At 22.2% G+C, this 21,036-nt stretch overlaps 2 protein-coding genes across 2 annotated transcripts; both read left to right on the forward strand. All coding sequences in view use genetic code 6, as the record gives it.

The window, feature by feature from the left end:
* Positions 1 to 1,377: 1,377 nt before the first annotated feature.
* On the forward strand, positions 1,378 to 16,714 carry TTHERM_00702270 (beige/BEACH domain protein; the record flags this gene model as incomplete). The annotated part of the gene is made up of 37 exons (XM_971747.2): positions 1,378 to 2,295; positions 3,131 to 3,211; positions 3,273 to 3,803; positions 4,025 to 4,584; positions 4,635 to 4,770; positions 4,832 to 4,969; positions 5,488 to 5,583; positions 5,641 to 6,114; positions 6,429 to 6,605; positions 6,658 to 6,906; positions 7,046 to 7,410; positions 7,454 to 7,646; positions 7,742 to 8,785; positions 8,927 to 9,130; positions 9,204 to 9,435; positions 9,489 to 9,702; positions 9,842 to 10,274; positions 10,699 to 11,053; positions 11,156 to 11,232; positions 11,332 to 11,550; positions 11,603 to 11,806; positions 12,340 to 12,460; positions 12,509 to 12,762; positions 12,821 to 13,012; positions 13,070 to 13,210; positions 13,285 to 13,380; positions 13,443 to 13,567; positions 13,626 to 13,719; positions 14,127 to 14,246; positions 14,306 to 14,570; positions 14,981 to 15,096; positions 15,167 to 15,311; positions 15,424 to 15,645; positions 15,699 to 15,852; positions 15,906 to 16,011; positions 16,065 to 16,352; positions 16,436 to 16,714. 37 exons carry the CDS (start codon positions 1,378 to 1,380, stop codon positions 16,712 to 16,714), a joined length of 9,618 nt encoding a protein of 3,205 aa, XP_976840.2.
* Positions 16,715 to 17,339: 625 nt separating this feature from the next.
* Positions 17,340 to 20,295, forward strand: TTHERM_000702270 (kinase domain protein; the record flags this gene model as incomplete). Its single annotated transcript, XM_012795320.1, has 11 exons — positions 17,340 to 17,556; positions 17,717 to 18,058; positions 18,228 to 18,404; positions 18,471 to 18,529; positions 18,599 to 18,712; positions 18,769 to 18,787; positions 18,868 to 19,198; positions 19,247 to 19,310; positions 19,374 to 19,657; positions 20,152 to 20,154; positions 20,226 to 20,295. Coding segments are annotated over 11 exons (1,680 nt in total), but the record flags the coding sequence as incomplete, so codon positions are not given.
* Between the last annotated feature and the right edge of the window lie 741 nt (positions 20,296 to 21,036).

Genomic DNA, 21,036 nt, shown 5'->3' on the forward strand with positions numbered 1-21,036 from the left:
AACATTATAATTAATTAATTAATTATTAAGTAGGTAAGTAATTAAAAAATAAGTAAGTAAAATGATGAATGAATTACTGTTAAAATGCAGCAATATTATTATAATTTATGCAAAAAATATATATATATAATACATTATTTTTGACTTTTGTGCTCTATTTTCCTTTATAAAAATATAAGCTAGCTCAAAAATCTTACTTTATTTTGTTCATCTCTAACATAAACAATTTTTTCATTTAATTATCCATTATTTGTATATTAATTTATTCCAACAAATTATTTAAAAAAAAGAAAACAATTTTTATAATCTTTAAATTTTTGTAGAAAAAATATTTGGCAAAATTTATATGAATTTGTTAAAGAAAATTTTATAATAAGCAAGTACTCAAAGCTTAAGCTTAATATAGAAATTTACATTAATAAATGATTAGGTTCATTACTCATATTATGATGATTTATATACAGTGATAAAAAAATGGGGGGTTTTTTCCTCAAAATCTACAAGATATTTTTTTGACGAAGAAAAATAATTTTAATAAAAACTAAAATTTTTTGACAAAAACAAATTTTTAACTCCTTTAAAAATAAGAATATAATTAAATAATTATATTATTTTATTTAGCTAAATAAATTTATTAATAATAGGATTAATTCGTTTAGTGTAATTATAATAGTAAATAAAATAAAACTTATAAAATAATTAGTTTGATACTAATTAAAGAAACAATTATAATAAAATTTAAATATTACTTTTAACACATATTTTAATTTAATCCGATTTAATATGATAAGGCATCAATTAAATAGATCAGGAATCTTAAATTTAAAAATTTGCTCAGGAATCAAATAATAATGAAAACAATTTAAGAATAATTAAGAAAAATATTAGCAATATATCTTCCTATGATTACTTATGAATGAATAGGTAATAGTCATAATCTTTATTTACAATATTAATAAATATATTGCTTATTTATTTATTTATTTAGTATTATTAAAATAGATGATAACTAACTATTTGATTATATTTTAATAAATGGATAGATATTATTTTATAATTGTAATGAATGTAGTGTTTTTATCCTTATTTTAATTTGTTAAAAATCAGAAAATAATCAATCAATCAATCAAATATATTAAAAAAAATTAAATAAAAAGAAATCACTCTTTTTTAATTAATTAATTAATTAATCAATTTATTGTTTCTTTGTTTGTTCATTAAAGAAAGTAATACCTTCATTCAGTAAAAAGTTAGCAAAGTATTTATTGAAAGTAGAAAAAGGGAGTTTTTATTAAGACATAGAAATATCTATTATAAGGAAGGAAATTATTTTAGTTAAGCAGTAAGAAAGAAGCAAAATAAAATAAAAATATTGGAATGTCTAAAAATATATTAAGGATAAGAGAGGATTGGGTAAAAACTAAGATTAAAGAAATACATACATAGGAGAAACGTATTTAGACCTTTCAGTAATCTGAACTTCATCAAGAAAGGAAATCCAATATCAGATATGACCTTATCAAAATATTTGTTAGTGATAGGTCTATAGAACTTGAAAGTAAATATTTCCCTATAGTAAATGCAATCACATAAGAAAACGATAAGTACGATTTTCTACTAACTCTTCTGCTTTTGATTGCAGATAAATTAGATGAGTACCTAAATAGTAAAGATTAAAAGAGCTCTAAGATACTAATTAACATAATTATTCATGCCCTTTAAAAGGCTCCTTTTGTTAAAAAGAAGCAAGAAGCTTTGGATATAGTTATTTTAGCGCTTGAAATAGTTGTTAAAATTAATTTATACACTCTCAAAAATCCATAATAGCAGCAAGTAGATTTATTAGAAAGTGATGATGAAATCTCTGAAAATAAAAAACAAAATTCTTAATAGCAAAATTCAATTATAGGAAATTAAATAGTAGAAGAGCAAAATTAAGAAAAATAAAAAAATGAGGATCACGAATTTTTTTTGCAAAATGATTTAGCAGTAGAAATAGAAGAGAATATTTCTAATCTAATTACAAAAGCTCATATTGAACTTTTAAAGTAATTCGAATTAATGGAAAGTGTGGACAAAATATCAGCACAAAAGCTTTATTACTATCTTAATTTTGTGTTGCTTTATTCTCCATTTAATGAACAGCTATTTACTTAAATCAATAAGCTTTACTTACTTTTTTATGAAAATTTCTGTTAAATTTGCAACTCATTTTTGATTAAGTTTGAAGAGTCCTTCTATTACGCCTTAGATATTCTATACAATGCTCCAATAAATGCTTTATTCCTCTCACTTGTAAATTCATTTTATCTTTTTTACTTTTTAAATAAGTCTAATACTTAATAAATATTTAAAAATAGCAAATTCAAATATAATAGCTAGTTAATTAATCAGTTTAAAATAGTATTAAAAGTCTTCATTTATTCAAATTCTAATTATAAATAATTGACAATAAAATAGATTTAATTCATTGAAATAAATATCATTTTGAACAAAAATAATATAATTTTAAGAAGTTTATTTCTTCAATTAACAAATAAAAAAAATGAAATTTAAGAAATAAAAGTTTTAGATTCAAATAAAGCCATTTATTTATTTATAAAAGTTATTAAAAGTGATTAAATTGTAAGATATACAAGTAATAAAAATACAGGTCTTAATAAATTTAAATATAATAAAAATTAAATTGAAAAATATTTAAAATAGATACTAAAATTAATTAAGTTATTATAGATATTTTATCTTCAGAAATCTAAAAAAGCTAAACATATCCTAAGAAATGGTTTGTAAAAAGATTAAAGGTTGATAACATTATAAATAAACTTCATATCAAAATAAACATGAAATATCTCCAAAAAATAATAATATAAATATGATATAAAATAAAATGTTTAGATTAATTAGAAATTTGTAAAAATTTATTTTTGAATTTAATTAAACTTTAGCAAATGATTAAATGGTTTAAATAGAAATTCATCATTTTTAATCTTTTAAATAGAATATTAATTTTAAAATAGATTTATAATATTAAAGAAGTTTAAAGGATATATTAATTCAATAAACTATTTTAAATACTCGAAATTTATCATTATTTTTAATGACTAAATTATTTTTTATAAAAAATAAATAGGAATTGGCTAAGTTTTATCAAGTGTATAGAAAAGTTGATAGGATTGAGCAAACTATTGTTATACTTTTGGCTTTCTTTCAAGTATTTTTATTATAATTAAACTAGACTTTTATATGCTAATAAAATTTATAATTAATTAAAGAAAGGAATCAACAAAGAAGGAAATCCAGGATATTCGAAAGATCTTAATGAATAATTAATTTAGGAAGTAACCTCTATCTTAACAGAAGTTATGGTTATTTTACCTCAATAAAAATAAGAAGATATGCTTAAATAAGTGATTTCTTTTTTGAGAATAGCCAAATAAAAAGACGATTTTCTATTCAATGAAACTATTAATATATTTAATAAGCTTAAGTCCTAATTTATTAATATAAATACCAATTTAAGCATTAGTTTAATGTGTGCGATAGCAGAAAATGATGATACTTTTATTTTGAATCCATCAAATTAAGTTTGGAAACTAGAAGAAATAAATGAATATGCTATTATTATAAAAGATAAATCAGAGAGAATTAACGCTAATTCAAGTGATTTAACTTTTTTACTTCGCCTATTTTATTTCTACACTAAAGTTTATGAATATCTAAACAAAGAGAATGAACTCATAATTATCAAATCTTATGAATAAACAATCTTTAATAAGTCTGCTTCTATTTTTTCTTACGAAAAAGTAAAATTATATAATCTAGTTTCCACTACTTTTAATCACTATTTTTTAAATTTTTTTCATAATTTTATAAAATCAATTTCAAGGTTCGTTAAATCTTTTTCCTAAACAAGGGAAGAAGAAACGAGTATTTACAATGATAAATATATTTTTAAAAATAATTTAGTGTTTTAAGTTTATTAAAACTAAAGTTTTTTATTTTAAAACATTTTTTTAAATCAAAGATTGCTCATTTAATTTTGACTGAAAGTTTTAGCGATTCAAAGAAGAGGTTGTTTTTTATGATTGTAGGAATAATGGTAATGACTTTTAGAGAAAGAAAAGAATGCAGGATGACTATTTAAAATGTCATAATAAAGTTGCTCAACAAGAAGCAAGATAATTATGAGAATCAATTTGAGATGGTGAAATACTCCTTTTTGTGTAATATGATTACAAACATGTACTAAAAGATATCTCAGATACAAATTTATAATGCATAAAAGTAGTATAAATTAGTTTAATTTTATCAGTATGACTCTCCTTTGCAATTTACAATGGTTTTTGATAAAGACCTAGTTTAATTTGATTTATTCATTTAAAATATTTATGAGAAACTATGCGTTATCGCAACAGTAAATAACGATCCCTTACTTTTAAAAGAAATTTTATGCCTTACATAGTCTCTTTAGAATAAAGGAGAATCTTTTGCTTTGTACTCAGGAGCTTTCAAAAAAATGTTTTTAAAATTAATGCCTGTCGTTACTCCATTTCACTTAAACTAAATTCTTATTTTTTCAACCAGGTAAATTAGCATTTTTTTACTACGTTTTACTTATTTAATTTAAAAAATAGAGGTGAATACTTCCCTATTTACGAAAAGCTATTTTAAAAGTAAGTTCTAGGACAAAATCTTTTAATTGATGATGATTATCAGCTAATTAATAAGACATTTGATGAAGTTTATTTTGATAAAATGTCATTCATCCAAGTAACTTTATTTATCATCTCAAATAATTAATTAAATATTTTAAAATTTAAATTAAATCAAGATAAACGAGTCTAACTTCCTTGATGTTTATATAAAATATCTCGAAAAAGTGTAAGATAACTAAATTAAGAAGTATTTCTTGAACGTTGTGTATGCACTAGCTAAAAACTCATTTGAAAACACTATTTTTCTATCTAAAGTAAATTTTTTATTATTATTAAATATTATGCTTTTAAAATGGTTATTGATAGAAAGAATAGAATTAAATGATTCCATTTAATTTTTAAGTATTAATAAAGCAAAATTTGAAATAATTTAATAGATAAAAATAGTTAAGTTGAACAAAAAATAATCAAATGATAATAATTAACTTATAAGTATGATGTATTAATTAATATCTTACCACAAAATATTATTTTATTTTCAAATATTAATTAGAATAATTTTATTGATTTAAATAAAAATTTTACAAATCTAAAATAAATTTTTCAGTACTAGCTTGCTAATGGCAACGCATTTAAATTCAAAATTCAAAAAAAATAAACTGATTTGTTATGAATTGGCTTTCGAATGGTAAGATATAAAAAAATGAAAAGCAAATAGAAATAAAATCTTAATAAAATAATTGATAGAAATAAGATAAATTAAAGCTTGAAAAATATAATTTTTAAATAATTGTAATACATTAATTTGTCTTATTAATTTTTTTTAATATAGCCAAAAGTTTTCTAGAATATTGTTAGTTGCTTAGCTAAAGAATAAAACCAAGAGAATAGAAAATTATTCTTGAATCTTGCTTAAGTAATTTTATCTGTAAGTAAATTTTTTAAAAAATGCACTTTAAGGTAAATTAAAAATAAATATTAATAGGAAGGTGTTAGTGCCCATCATGTTAAAAGCATAACACAGCAAATTCTGAACTCTTAGCAAGATAAATACTTTTGTATGTTGCACGAATCGATCAGGTTACTCGAAGATATTATTAATGAATAAAATTCACCTAGCCATATAACTCCTTATTATTACTTTAAAGGAAGAGATTCTATACTCATGCTCGATGAAAAAATACCTTTTGTTGATAATTGCTCAAAAGGTTTTAGTGTACTTGCTTGTTTAAAGCTAGAAAGCGTTGCTAATTTTTATGACTCATCAATAATGATTAAAGATGTATAAAATATTTTATACAAAGCAAATACTTCCTAAGACTCTTCACTCCCTTCCACTGCAGATTCTTTAAAAAAAAATAAATCATCAGATAATTTTGATCCTTAACCAAAGTAGTGTCTCTTCTGCTTTGTTTCTAAAGATGACAAAAAACTAGTTGTATATATTATTCCTGGATAGGTAAATAAGATATTTAATAATTTATATCAATAATTCACTTACAAAAAGCTTGGAATACTTTTTATTTTATTTTTAAATAGCTTTATAGAAAAAATTTGAGTAAAATTTACAATTCAATAAATAAACCATAATAAAATTATTTAAAAAATGGTTGTTGTTTTTTTAATTTTTAAGAAAATTTTTGATTGAAAAAAAAAATTGCTAAATTAACTCAACTATTTTTTTTTTGGAGTATTTAAAAAATTTAGGATAATTTTTTTATCATTTTATTTATTTATTTATTTATTTATTTTTATTAAATTGATTATATATAGTCAAATAAGAAAGCTATATTAAGAATTTGCTTTATTCAAGATTCAATTAGTATAGATATTGATTTTGATTATGGAAACTTTTCTGAGTGTTCTAAGTGGCATATATTACAAATAAACTATAGTGAAAAAAATGGTTCAGAAGGATTCACTGTAGCATTCAATGGCATAGTTAAATAAGTAAATTCAGCTTGTCTCATAAACTATTAACTAAAATTTTTTAATTTTATAGCCTATTTCAAATCAGAATAGAAGATATGGAAAGTATGTTGATAATTTTAAAGTTCTTAAACAATTTTCAATTGGCGCTGAAATATCTCCTGCTAAAAATTGCGATAATTTTGTTATAGAAGGTTCCTTTTTCAATGGATTTATTAATTAATTATACATCTTTAATGAGTCAATACAAATTGAAAGGACTAAAATAAAACTATAAGAATACCTCACTGAAATGTATTACAACACCAATCTAAGAGAAAAGGTTAACAAATTTATTAAAAAATTAACTCAGATAACCTTTTTATTAACAATTGATGAAATACCTTAAATGAATTACTTAATTAAATTTAATTTTTATCTCTTTTGAAATGTGATTTTAATTTTATCAATATATAAAATAGATTATTTTAAAGTTAAATACTGAGAAAAATACTCTTTCGAAGCAAAACGAAGGGGATTAAAATTTATATTCCTCTTTAGATAGATAGAACTCTAAATAAAATTGCGACAGGTAATGCAAATATCATATTTAGTATGGTGATAATAGAGATGAAAACATCATGTTAGAGGCTCCAATATGTTTGACTTTTCTGAAATAAAAAAGAAAACTCATCAAATAGTCATTTTTAAATATGTTCAAATCAGATGATATTTCAGTAAAAACAGAGTTTCCTCATTACAAGATCGTGTCAAGAGGAATTAGATTCTTAGAATTCTCTCACTTTTTAGAAGCTCTGCTATCAATAGGAAATATAGAAATTTTTATGTAATTTTATTTCAATTTCAATTTAAATGCATTTTTTTTGTAGTTATATTCTAGATTTAATTATTGGCAACAAAGAACTCAATTCTGAATAAAAAATGACCATAGCATCAGCAGTCTTTTAACTTATGAGTGTTATGATTTAGCAGGATTAAGAAATTATTATGTACTTTGATTAAAATTCCAAAGGAATGCACACACTTAAGATGCTCATAAAGGCGATAGTCAAAGAAAACAAAGTAGAAAATTGCTATTTTCAAATATAAAAAATATTAAAATTTTTATTTTTAAAGAATTGAAATTTACTGAGTAATAAAATCATTTTAAATAAAAGGGGTGCAGTATACAATTTTTGGAGAGTTTCAAGCAGTTTATTGAAATTGGATTCCCTTATTAAGAATGTAATTCAACTGATTTTTTTGATGATCAAGCAGATATGACATGGTATGCAAGACAAGTGGCTCTATAAGAGATATTTTTCTGCTATCAAATTTGGGGTTAATGCAGTTTTAAAATTTAGAGAAGTGTTTATGTCTTTATTCTCAGCTTTTTGGAAATGGATAATGAGACATTTGACACAGTTTTCAGGATAGTTTAAAACGAGAGTTTGGTTCCTTTATTTGAAGTATTATAAAATAATTTTAATGAAAAGCAAATCAGGACTGAAAATAACGAAAATGACTGCAAAGAACTAAGAGACCTAAAGGGATACTTGCTTAAGATAATAAATAACATTTATACTTCTGCATTTATAAAAAATGAAGTACAATTAAAAAGATAAGATTACAAATCATTGATTGAACTCTTATTAAAAAACATATGCTATGCAGAGCCAGGCTAGTTGCAATTAGATTTAGTGAGAATATTGCAAAAGATATTCAACGCTAAAACTCCTGTAGAAGTTATTTCAATAATCTAAAATAAGGAAATAGAAAGCTTAGAGCAAATAGTAGTGGCAATATTAATTCATACTTGTACTATGAAACAAGGAAGTTAACAAAACAGAGAATACTTCTACGATAGTGATTTTAGTTAACAAGTTAATCACTTTGATGAGCTTATTTCAATATCTGTTTAGCTCTTGTTAGAATATTATCTAAAGAGTGTTAAAAAGTTTGACTCTAGTAGCATTTAAATAATTTAAAAATAAATATAAAACCTTGACAGTATTCTTCCATAATATCTTCACAAAGAAACAATAACCATTCTCATAGAGTACTTGAACAAATCTCTCATCGAAAAATGGAGAATCGAAAAAACCATAATGGAAATCTTATTTACTAGAGTGCCTCATTTAGAGGGAACCTAGCAAATCATGGTCATAAAAGACATTAAAAAGGTGCTAGGAATTCTTTACAACAGACATATTAACGCATTGGTAAATAAAGACAATTAAATATTAATGAACTTCAAATAAATATTAAAAAATTCTTATTTAAACTGAAAAATTATTATTAAATTTTCTTAGTCTTCATAAGATTTAATTAACAATTAATATCATTAATTTTTTTAATTAAAGAATAAAGATTAAATTGATGAGGATTTCAAATAGTTTTTACACAAACTAGTTATTAACCCTTAGTTCATTCAAATTGTAGAAAACATTCTTTACATAAATTTCGAGGATGAAGAAAGCCTAAAAATAGTTCAAGACTCTAGCTAAGAAATTCTTGATTACATTATTAACTTTTTGATATGGGGAGAGATAGATGGAGCTAAATTAGTAAAAACAATTTCTTTTTTCTTTCTCTTTAAAATTAAAAAATAATTTACTTTAAAATAAATAAACAAATTAGATTTAGCAGCTAATTTAGAGCTCTATTCACGAATACTTTGAGAAATTCATTCATATTTTATAGCTACAACTTACTTAAGTGAATAGCAAAGATTCCTCTTAAATATTGCTCGCTACTTAGAAATATAATTTAATAGAGTTGTTTTTTTATGTTGAAAATATTGTTTACTTCTACCCCAACTTGATTTCAAATTAAGAAGCGATTTACTAGAAAGTAATCCACTCATATATAGGTAAATCAATAATCAATTCACCATCAAGATATTAAGCAATTTTAAAAAAATAGAATTCTTCGGAAACAACATTCTTTGCTTGGAAAATTCTAGTCCTTAAATCAAAAAGGAACTTGAAGGCTAAATTGACTTAAATGCCACTTTCAATTATTTAGAGAAAATTGTCATGCACAAATTAGTTTTAACGAACGGAGGTGTTTTAAGATCAGTTATTGACACTATATTTGTTAGTTACAGAAACAGCACTGACATTGGAGTGAAGAATGGGTAATCAAAATTTATAAAAATAAATTTAATAATAATTATAAATAAAATTTATTTATTTTTAAAATAATTTCTATCAGCAATAATTCAATTAATATTTATGTTTCTTTAATAATAATTAATTAAATAAATAAACAAACAGATATTTGTAAGATTTAAATATTTTCCTGATGAGAGATGTAGGAAATTCCTAACAAAAAGAATAAAAACTATTTACTGAAAGTGAAACTATTAATTTGATAGAATATAGAAATGAATTTGATAGAAACATTTTTACTGAATATTTCAAAGACTATATACTTACTTTCGCATTATAAGAATACTTTGTAACAACTAATAAGACTTTAAAAGATTCTCTATATAAGCTTATTTACAATTCTTACTATGACAAAATGCAAAGATCTTGGTCCAGCTTTGACACCATGCAAATAGGAAATTATTAATATAATCTTTAAATAAGTCCTTATGAAAATCTCTAATAATTTTTGGACATTTTTAACAATAAAATTGAAGTTAAAATTGACAATAATAATTTGATTGAAGAAATCCAAGACTTCTTTGTAGAAGTTAAAGAAGTAATTTATATTTTTTTTAACAAACAAATAAATAAATAATATTCTATTTTTTTTATACCAACGAAGGAATAATTATTTAAACATTTTTTAACTTACAAACTTTTAATATTTTTTTTTCTTTAAATATGGAAATAAATATAAATTTATCAAATAAATACCCTCAATAATTTAAAATTAATTAATAAAGTTTTATCTGATTTATTCTAAATAGATTAATTAAAAATTTCAAAAATTTTTAATATTATCTGATTCATATTTATCATTCACTATTTAATTCAAACGCTTAAATAAATTACAGAAAATATAAAATTAAAATAATTATTAGAAAATGAAGCAATTTATTCAAAATAAATTTAATATTTAATTTAATTAAATATGTTACTAATTTATTGAATAATTCTTTTAAATTTTAAAAATTAAATAGCTAAGAAATTTTCCTAATAGAAACCATGAAAAGTTAAAGGATATTCTAGAAAGTCATAAGAATTTATTTTTGGACTAAATCATTCCTATTATTGATAATTACATAGGAGTTTAAGTTTAGTATGTAAGACACATAAATGGAATCTTTTATAAGCTCAGAGAGCAAGTATTTTAGGAAGCAAAGAGGGAAAAAATTAATATCTTTTATAGCATCCATTCATAATCAGCTTCTACAAAGTTAAAGCAACAATAAATCATTGACACATATAAGTAGCTTTGTGAAGATTCGTTCTAGAAGTACTACTAATTAGAAAATGAGTAACTAATTGAGACTGCAAAAGTTTGGAAATCAAAAAGTAATTTATTATTTATTTATTTATTTGCTTATGTAGATTTAAGTATTTATTTATTGTTTTAGAAACTAAAATATAAATTAATTTAATTTAATTTAAAAAAAGAAAAAAGACTCGTTAGTGAAAGAGGTCTTTGGTTTGAGGAGAACTCTAGCGAAAAAATAAAATGGAAAATTAATAAAGTATCTTAGACTTTGTTCATTTGTTTATTGATTGATTTTTTTATCTATTTATTTGTTTGCTAAATTGAATATTTTATACTAATTTTGCTATTTAAAAAGGTGGAGGATAGACTTAGGAGAAAGTTTTTCCTTAAAAGAGATAAAAAATGGCTGGACAAAAAGTTTTTCACAGATCCAAAGTATTAAAAGCAATAAATTTTACCAAGCAAGTAGCAGCAAGAAGAAAATGATTCTAGTAAAAAACAATTTAATTTACTTGGTTCATTTGAGAATGAAACTGATACTCAAGACCTGAATCAAAATTTAGCAATATAAAAGGTAAAAAGCTTTTAATTAAAAAATTATTAAATTATTTATGTTTTATATGTAGGATTAGTCATTAATTGAAGATAAACAACCAACTATAAGATAAGTTCAATCTACTTTAATAGAAGATCCTGCATCAATTAAAAGAAACTAGAGCTCAAAGTAATTAGAAAAAGACTCTTCCTAGTAACCAATGAGTCCATAAAAGAATGAAGAAGTTATTATTGAACAATTTGATTTCAAAAACAATGTTTAAAGTGCATCAAGCGTAATTAATTAATTAATTATTTCCTGATTTTTACTTAAAATTTTAATTAATTTTCCTTATTAAATCTATTTATTTGGCTATTTTCAATTAAGTGATTTGACTTTATAAAACATTCTAAATAGATATAATAACTCTAATTTAATTATCATGGATTGTATTATGTATGACAACAATCTTTTCAATATATCCTAAATACTCATCATCTCAACTTACTCTACAAAATAATTAATAAACTGATAATAATTTGAAATAGTTATTATATTTTACTTTTAATTAATTTGATTTCAAATTTTATCAAATAAAAATATAATTTTATTAAAAAAATTTTTAGAAATTTTTAAATAACTTTTGATAGGATAATTAAACTAAAAGCGAATAAATAAATAAATTAGTATTTGGGAGCGAATATTTAACTTAATAAAATATTAAATTTAATAATTTCAATTCTAAAAATAGAAATATTTTCTATAATAATTTGATAAAATTCTAAATTTTTTAGTTGAATTTAGTTTAATATTTGATAAATATAAAAGAAAATCAGAAGCAGCTCGTTTAATAATAGTTAAAAGATAGTTGAAAATAATATGATTGATTTAATTTGCGAAGCTGAGTAGGTGACTTAAACTGGAGTAGTTTATGGAATCTTGAGCATTAGTAAGCATTTTCAAAATTAGTTCTTATCTTAAATGAAGTTTTTAAAAGATCAAAAGGGAGCAATAATATTTAGTAGCAAAGACCAAAGAATCAAACCTAATATTTTTGGATGCATAGATCATTAACTTATTCAAGAATAAAAAACTAAAGTAATCAATGTAAAAAATGTTAAACTAGCTATTTCAAGAAGATATCTTTTCTAAGAGATCGCATTTGAGCTATTCACAGATGACTAAAAAGTGATCTTCTTTAATGTTTATAAGCCATAGATCAAAGAAAATTTCCTCAGTATAATCAAAAGAGTAATTTAATTACTTTTGGTATTTATTTATTTAAATAAACAAATAATTTGATAAATAGATGAATGAAAACTGTAATGTAGTTATTAACAGAAAACTAGAATTCTAAAAAAGTGGAATCAAAGATGACTGGAAAAAGGGAAGAATTACTAATTTCGATTATCTGATGCAACTTAACACCTATAGTGGTAGATCATTTAATGATTTAAGTCAGTATCCTGTATTCCCTTGGATTATAAGAGACTACAAATCAGTAAATAAAGATATTTTTTATTTAGAATTATTAAAAAATCAAATTAATTTTAATCAGAGCGAGCTTAAGCTTGAAGAAGATTCGTTTTACAGACCTTTAAACTAGCCAATAGGAGCTATCAACAGAAATAGGTTTTTAGATCATTTTTATGAGAGATTCCAACACTCATCTCCTAAAGACAGAGACACATATTTCATGGTTTTACTTTATTATTCATTGAGATTAATTATGCTCTTTATTTATTAACATAACAACTATTTCGATATAAAAAGTATGGAACTCATTACTCTAACGCAACTATTGTGTTAACACTTCTTATGAGAATGGAGCCATTTGCTGGTCTTCATTTTACTTAGCAATCCAATAAAGTAAATTATATACAATTAATTTCATTTTCAAAATTTAATTATTATTTTTCTTCAAAAATAAGTTTGATCATGCAGATAGGCTTTTCCACTCAATTCATGATCAATGGGAATCTGGTTAGCTAAACTCAGCAGATGTTAAAGAACTTATACCCGAGTTTTATTACCTACCTGATTTCCTATATAACGTGTAAGATTATTTAGCATACTACAAAATTTTCTATCAATTTTTTTATTTAATTATAAAGCAACGAACTGTTTTTGGGAAAGAAGCAAGACAACACAGAGGTTGATAGAGTTATATTGCCAGAATGGATAAAAAGATCAACAGATACTCCAGAAGTAATAAATCATTTTACTATTCTTCTTAGAGGAATAAAAAAAACAAAAGAGTTATTTATTTGCAAAGCTCTTATATAAAAAAGATAAAAAGTTTAATTTAAAATACTCAAAAAGAAAGATAAATATTTTTAAGAAATATAAATGAAGATAATATAAAATAATTTTAACAATATCAGAATAAACTATTGAGTATAAAGATGACAAAACAATAATTTAAATCATTTAAAAACTTCTAAAAGAATTTATAAGAAAATAATTTATTGTACTTTTTTGTATTTTGCTCAAGTAAAAATATGAGAAAATATTCATGAAAAATAGGATTTTAAAGTTAAATTAGATAGAGAGATTTAAATTATAAAACAAAAAAATTATCTAGAAATTAATTTAATATTATTTTAAACATTTAGGAATTCGTCTTTAGAATGAGATAAGCATTAGAATCTCCATTTGTTTCTAAGAACTTGCATTCATGGATAGACTTAATATTTGGTAGTAAATAAATCGGATAAAAGGCAATTGATAATGAAGTAAATTATTAATTAAATTAAAATATCAATTTATTTCTTTGTTTAAATGATAAAATTAGAATTTATTCCATCCCTCATCCTATGCAGAGAATTTCAATATAAAAGGCTTAGACGAGGCACAAATTCTTGCTGAAAAAGCTAAAGTTATTTACTTTGGTTAAACCCCATTCCGCCTTTTTGATGAAGATTAAAAGCCAAGAGATGATAGTGGTCTTATTACTATGCCAAAAATAAAAGAATTTGAATTCTACAACAAAATAACTCCTAAATACTAAAAAGTTTGTCAAGAAAGTTCTTTAGAGTATGTCACTGCAAACAACAGATGTAATTTAAGCAAGTTTTTATTTAAATAAAATGTCTTTAAATGATTCATTTATCTAAAAATTATAAGTGAACCAACAAACAAAGGCATTTTTAATTTTAAATAAAAAATAAAACTTTAAATAGCTGAACATTTTCTTAAGAAAATGCAAATATTATTTTGAAATAAAAAAATTAATGTTTTCTACAATTAATTTAATATTTTAGCTAAAAAATTAATTCATCGAATAATAATAATAAAATAAATAGAATTTTTTTGATATTTTTCTGAAAGCTGTTTGTTTTTCATTCTTTTTTAACCAACAAATTAAAATTGAAAATGAATTAAATTTACAAAAATAAAAGAATTAAATCGCTTTTATTATAAAATTAATTCTACTATAATGTCTTAAATACTACTTTTTATATAATAGATGTTGGACTCATGGAGCGTGACTTAAATAAATTCTACTTTAATATCTTTAAATGCAAGACTTCTATCCTTGAAAAAGATTTCACATATAGAAGAGGCAAAATAGAAATTAAGAAAGTAAATTAATTTACCATTTTATATGCTCATCTCAAACTAAACTAAAATGTTTATCTTTATTGTCAAACAGTCACCTGAGATATCATTTAGAAATTCAGTGTTATTGTATAGAACTTTCATTCTTAGTGTCGCTCATGGAGATAAAAACATTATTGTTAAGAACTTCAAAGACGAAAAATATGAAGCATAAATTAATTCTTTGCACAAGAAGATAAGTAAAAAATATTTAATTAGTTTGAACAAATATTTTTTTGATAAATAAAATGCTTATTAAATATTTAAAATAAATACTGAGTTATTTAATATTTTAATTATTTATTTATTTAGTTACTTGCATGGATGTATGTGAAGAGTTTATTGTTTGCGGCTCTAGAGATTGCAGATTGTCTGTTTACTCTGTTGGTGTAAAGTAGAACATATTAAAAAACTTCCTTAGAAAGGAAGACATAGAAATTAAACATCTTAGAATGATATATGGCCATCACAATGAAATATCAGCTGTGAAATTAGATCAAACTCTTCTAATTATTGTTTCTATTGACATGGATGGTAAAAATTTGATTTGTTTAATTAAATATTTTAATAGTATTTTAAATCTTTAGGTTTGGGATTAATTCATGAACTAAAGACAATGAGATTCTTACATTCCTTTAAGTTACCTGACTTACAAGACAGTGAATGTGTTTAATTCTTGGAGATTCACTAATGTGGCTTTATTTTAATTGTTACAAACCAAAAGAGATTATTTATTTTTACGTAAAATTTCATATTATAACTGAATGAAAACTAATTGTTAATTTTGGAAATAGAATGAATGGAAACTTGTACTCTGAGTGCTCTTTTTCTTATATAAGCAACTAAAACGAAGAAAAAATCACAGACGTGAAGTTTTTATCAAGTCTTAGCAGTTTTATCGTAAATATTATTAATATTGAAATCACTCTTAGTTATAAATTTGTTTATGATAGTATTTAAGTACCAATAAAGGAGTAATCTATTACTTAGACTTATTTGAAATCAAAGCAAAGCAGATATAAAATATGACTCCAGCTTTCTCAAAATTCTAACCAAACAGCGAGCACATAACTTCAATTTATTTCCATTACTGTAAGAATTTAATACACAAGCAAAATTATAGCTAGCTCGAAATTAATATCTTATAATTTTTTATTTAAAAAAAGTCGAAAATAACAGAAGTCTATTGTATACTCAAAGAAATGGAGATTTCAGTATCTTTTAAGAAAAAGACAAAGCTAGTAAATATAATTTAATTTAATTTAATTTAACTTTTCAGCTTCTTGCTTTAAATTAATTTGGATTATTATTTTATCTAAATTAGGAAACACTTTAATGCAGCTAAAGTAAATGGGAATAGAAGAATACACAAATATCATGCCTCAGAATTGAAAAAAATACCTTAATAATTAAATTTAATAAAAAATTGCTTTGTAAATATATAAATATATATATATATTTATTTATTATACTTTTTAAACATATTATTATATTTTTTATCTAATTATATCATATTTATTTTATTAACTCTTAATATTATCTGCTTCAAAATTTTTAAAATTTTATTGTTCTAAATTCATTATGGAAATCAAGTTATATATGAATGGAATCAATCATTTTATTTTGACAAAAATTATTTTTTATTTAATAAATTAAAATAAATCTATGCTAATATTACAGTGGCTCTTTTAAGTTAGGCTCCTCGCCTTAAGGGGAAAATGTGGGATGATAAATGAAAATTATTTTATTTTATATTTTTATTAAATTTTAAAGCCTATGATTTTAAAAACTATCGGCCAAAAAACACCCCCACTAATTAGGACACTGATCATAATCGAGGTATTAAAATATAATGCTATCCAGTTCATCTTATTTTAATACTGGATTAGCAATATATTACATTTCGCCTTTTGTAAATTAAAAAGGTATTGCATTTCACTCTAGTTTATCCAAATATCATTAGATTTTCGGATTTTAAATTTTGAAATAGATTTTATTGGATTAAATGAGATGATCTATTACCTAATTATATAGAGCATTAATTTAGTATTAAATAAAAAAATATTTACTTTCTCAGATAGATAGACTGATAAATATATTTTAGAAAAACATGTTTAATCTTGGTATGATTAAGGATAAGGTATTTTTAAATAAATAAAAAAAATTCTAATATAGGACCATGGTAGGATTAATTAGCCTCTACTATATTCTTTACTTCTTTTTAATTAATGATTTGTTAATTTGATTAAATTAATAGGTAAAAGAATAATTAATTAAATAAAGCTAAGAAAAAGAAGGTAGATCTAATGGATTAAATGAGCTAAAATTAATAGCAACATGAAATGGTAAAGTTGAAGCTACTTTAGCATATCCAAAATAGGTAGAAAATTAGATAGATGTATGTGGATAAGGGTATTTAAATGCTTCCAAAACAAGAATTGCTTTGTAAATTGCATTTTTTTAATTTACATAATTATTTTATGATATTAAACTATCTGAGTATCATTTTTTTAATTTAAGGCCTACTATAAATGTAAAGCCATAAATCAAAATAGCTTTAAGTGTAAGCAGCATTAATCATTATTTATTCTAAAAACCCCAAAAGTTTCAGAAATTAATGAACCTACATTGAGTAAAATCTAGAATATTGTTTACTAAGAAATGAAGAGAGAATTATCTCAAAAAGGATATGATGAATTTAGATTTTTAGGGTAAGGAGCTCAAGGATTAGTCGTATTAGCAAAGGAAAAATCAACAAACAAGAGGTATGCTATCAAAGGAATTCATATTAAAGATTCAAAGGACAATGTTGATCAAGTTATTTTAGGTTAAGTTTAGCAAGAAATTAAAATGCTCAATTAATGCAAGGGCTCTCCTTATGTAGTCAATCTTCTACATTAGATAGAGGGAAATGATTTTATATTCCTAGTTCTTACTGAATGTTTAGGTATAAATTATTACCTTCAAAATGTTATCTGACATCCATCCATTCATCCATCTATTTATGAATGAATGTATTAATTAAATGGAATATAAAAAATAGGAACTTTGAATGAAATTATTAAGAATACCTAAAATGAATGATTAATTAAATGGAATATTTTGATAAAAAATAGGAACTTTGAATGAAATTATTAAGAATACCTAAAATGAAAGATTGAATGAGTTATCAGCTATTAAATATGCAAAGGATATTGCAGAGGGTCTTTACTTTATCCACTCTAAGAAATGCTTAGTAAATGATCTGAAGATGGATAATATCCTAATTGATTACAATGGAAACGCAGTTGTTTGTATATCTTTATTGAGCTTAGATTAATTTCATTCTAATAAATAAAATTAATTAATAAATTGATTAGCTGACTTTGGATTAGCTGATAACCTCCCTCAATAATCTGGATATGCTATTGAAGAATATGTAAAGTTCTTTTTACATCTCTTAAAAAAGAAATATGATGCTTATTTATTTATATTAATTCAATTAAAGAAAGGAAACATTATATGCCAAGCTCCAGAATGTTATGATTCCTCAAAATTTGATATTTACTCTAATGAATACATTAAATTAGGAATAGCTGTAAAGAAATAACCAAGTCAAAGAGTATTTATTGATAAATCCTTATAATTACTTTTAAAATGTATTATGTTAATTCTAAGAGCGAAGCATGTTCTTTAGGTAATTTTTTGAAATATACACATGAATCATTAATTGATTTATAAATTTCTCTCATTAAAATGTTTTTCTTTAATTAATAGGTTATTTGATATACACAATGATTTCAGGATTCTAAGCGAATTTGGTTTTTAGCAAGCACCAACCTTTGCAATATAATGCAGACTTCTAAAATTTCAATTATGAGAAACAGCTTAGATACATAATTGATGGATTGACCAATTTCATTCCAAGAAACAGGTTAAAGGTTAAGGAGGTTTTAATAATATTAAAAGGAATTATTTCTTTTGAATTTAACTTAGATAGCAAATTTATTGAAGTTATTGATGATGCAGCAGCTCAGTAACACATCAGCTAGTTTACATAAGACATTGAATATGTTCAAGGTTTTGAGAATAAGTTTTACCCAATCATGTAATTTTTTAATTCTTTTTTAACTATATTAAATAATTATTTTTATAGTAAAAATGAAAAGGAATTATTCTAATATCTCAATTCATAGATTGATGCATAAAAAGAAAAACATGTTTATTTTATTACTTAATTTAAAATATTTGTTTATTCTACTTGAATTTTTAATGAAAATTAGGAGGCAGTTATTAGTGAGTTAAAATAAAAAATAAAGGAAATGTAACAACTAATTGATGATTTGTTAAATCAATAGGATAAATAGGAAAATTAAAAATAGAATATTTAACCTTTTATTTAAAATTAATAAGCAAATTCTTAATAGGTTTTCTAGAAATAACCAGAATTAGGTCATCAAGATTAAATCTAGAAGCAAAATACAGAAAAAAAATAAGACGTTCAGAATTATTAGCAAAATCAAGAGCAAATAAAGATTGATTAATTAGATAACAATTAACCAACCTAGTAATTTATTTATATTCATCAGCTTCTATGTATGAAGAATAAAAAATTACTTGATTTTTATGATTGAAAATAAAACTGGCAATTTTTATTACATCTTGAAAATAGAAATCTTAATTAAATAAGTTTAATTTAAAAAATAAAATAGCTTACCTGATGCTAAAATCAAAACAAAATAAAACAAATAGCATTTATTTTTCAATAAATTAGCTATTCCTATTCAAGCATTACTTATTTGTAACTAAAAAAGGAAATTCTAAAGAATACTTTATAGTTATTATATTTAATCATTAATTAATTAATTCAGCACTCAAAATCTTGTTTTGATAATTGAAAAGTGTTTAAAATTTTTTTAAACGTTAAATTACTTTAAATTAGTGCCTAAAATTCTAAGATAAAGGTTTACTAATAAGGTCATAATATCTTTAAAAAATATATTTATTGCTTAAATAATATTTCTTAGAAGAGTATTTTGATTTCTAATATTTATGAAATAGGAGGTATTTGACTTAATTATGATTATGGCTATTAAATTATTGATCTCTTTTTTGTAATAAATAATACAATACAGAAAGTATTTTCCAAACGTTTCTGATTATTTTTATAATCTAATACTTATTCTTCATATGCAATAATAGAGGGTAAGATTTTTACTTTTTGGTAATTGTTCAACATAAGTGTTAATATTAATCTTTAAATACATAAATAAATAGATAGTACATTTTTTATTTTCTACTCGATTCAATGAATAACTAATAACTTTCAAATTCAAAATAGCCTGTAAATTTTGAATAATTTACACAGTTTAGTGCAATTTCTATTCAGATATACTCAACTACCTTTATTTATTAAAATAGCAAGTATTTATTACCTTTTATTTTAGATTTTAAATTCTCAAATATTTTTTAATAAAAGGGAGTAATTAATAAATACGATTCTAATCTTTAACTTAGACTCTAAGATGCTCAATTAATTAATTAATTTAAATATTCAAAAAAGTTAGTAAGAAATAAATATGATTGAAATATTTTACTTAGACATTAAGATGCTCAATTAATATTCAAAAAAGTTCGTAATAAATAAATATGATTGAAATATTTACTTAGACTCTAAGATGCTCAATTAATTAATTTAAATATTTAAAAAAGTTCGTAATAAATAAATATGATTGAAATATTTTACTAAGACTCTAAGATGCTCAATTAATTAATTAATTTATCAAAAAAGGCAGTAATAAATAAATATGATTGAAATATTTTAATTAGACTATAAGATGCTCAATTAATTAATTAATTACTTAAAAATAAAAATAGTTAGTAATAAAAATGATTAAAAAATTCGATTAATTTTTGATAAATAAATTTATATGAAAATAGTGAGTA

The sequence above is a fragment of the Tetrahymena thermophila genome (assembly GCF_000189635.1).
Source record: "Tetrahymena thermophila SB210 genomic scaffold scf_8254820, whole genome shotgun sequence".
NCBI classification, from domain to species: Eukaryota; Ciliophora; class Oligohymenophorea; order Hymenostomatida; family Tetrahymenidae; genus Tetrahymena; species Tetrahymena thermophila.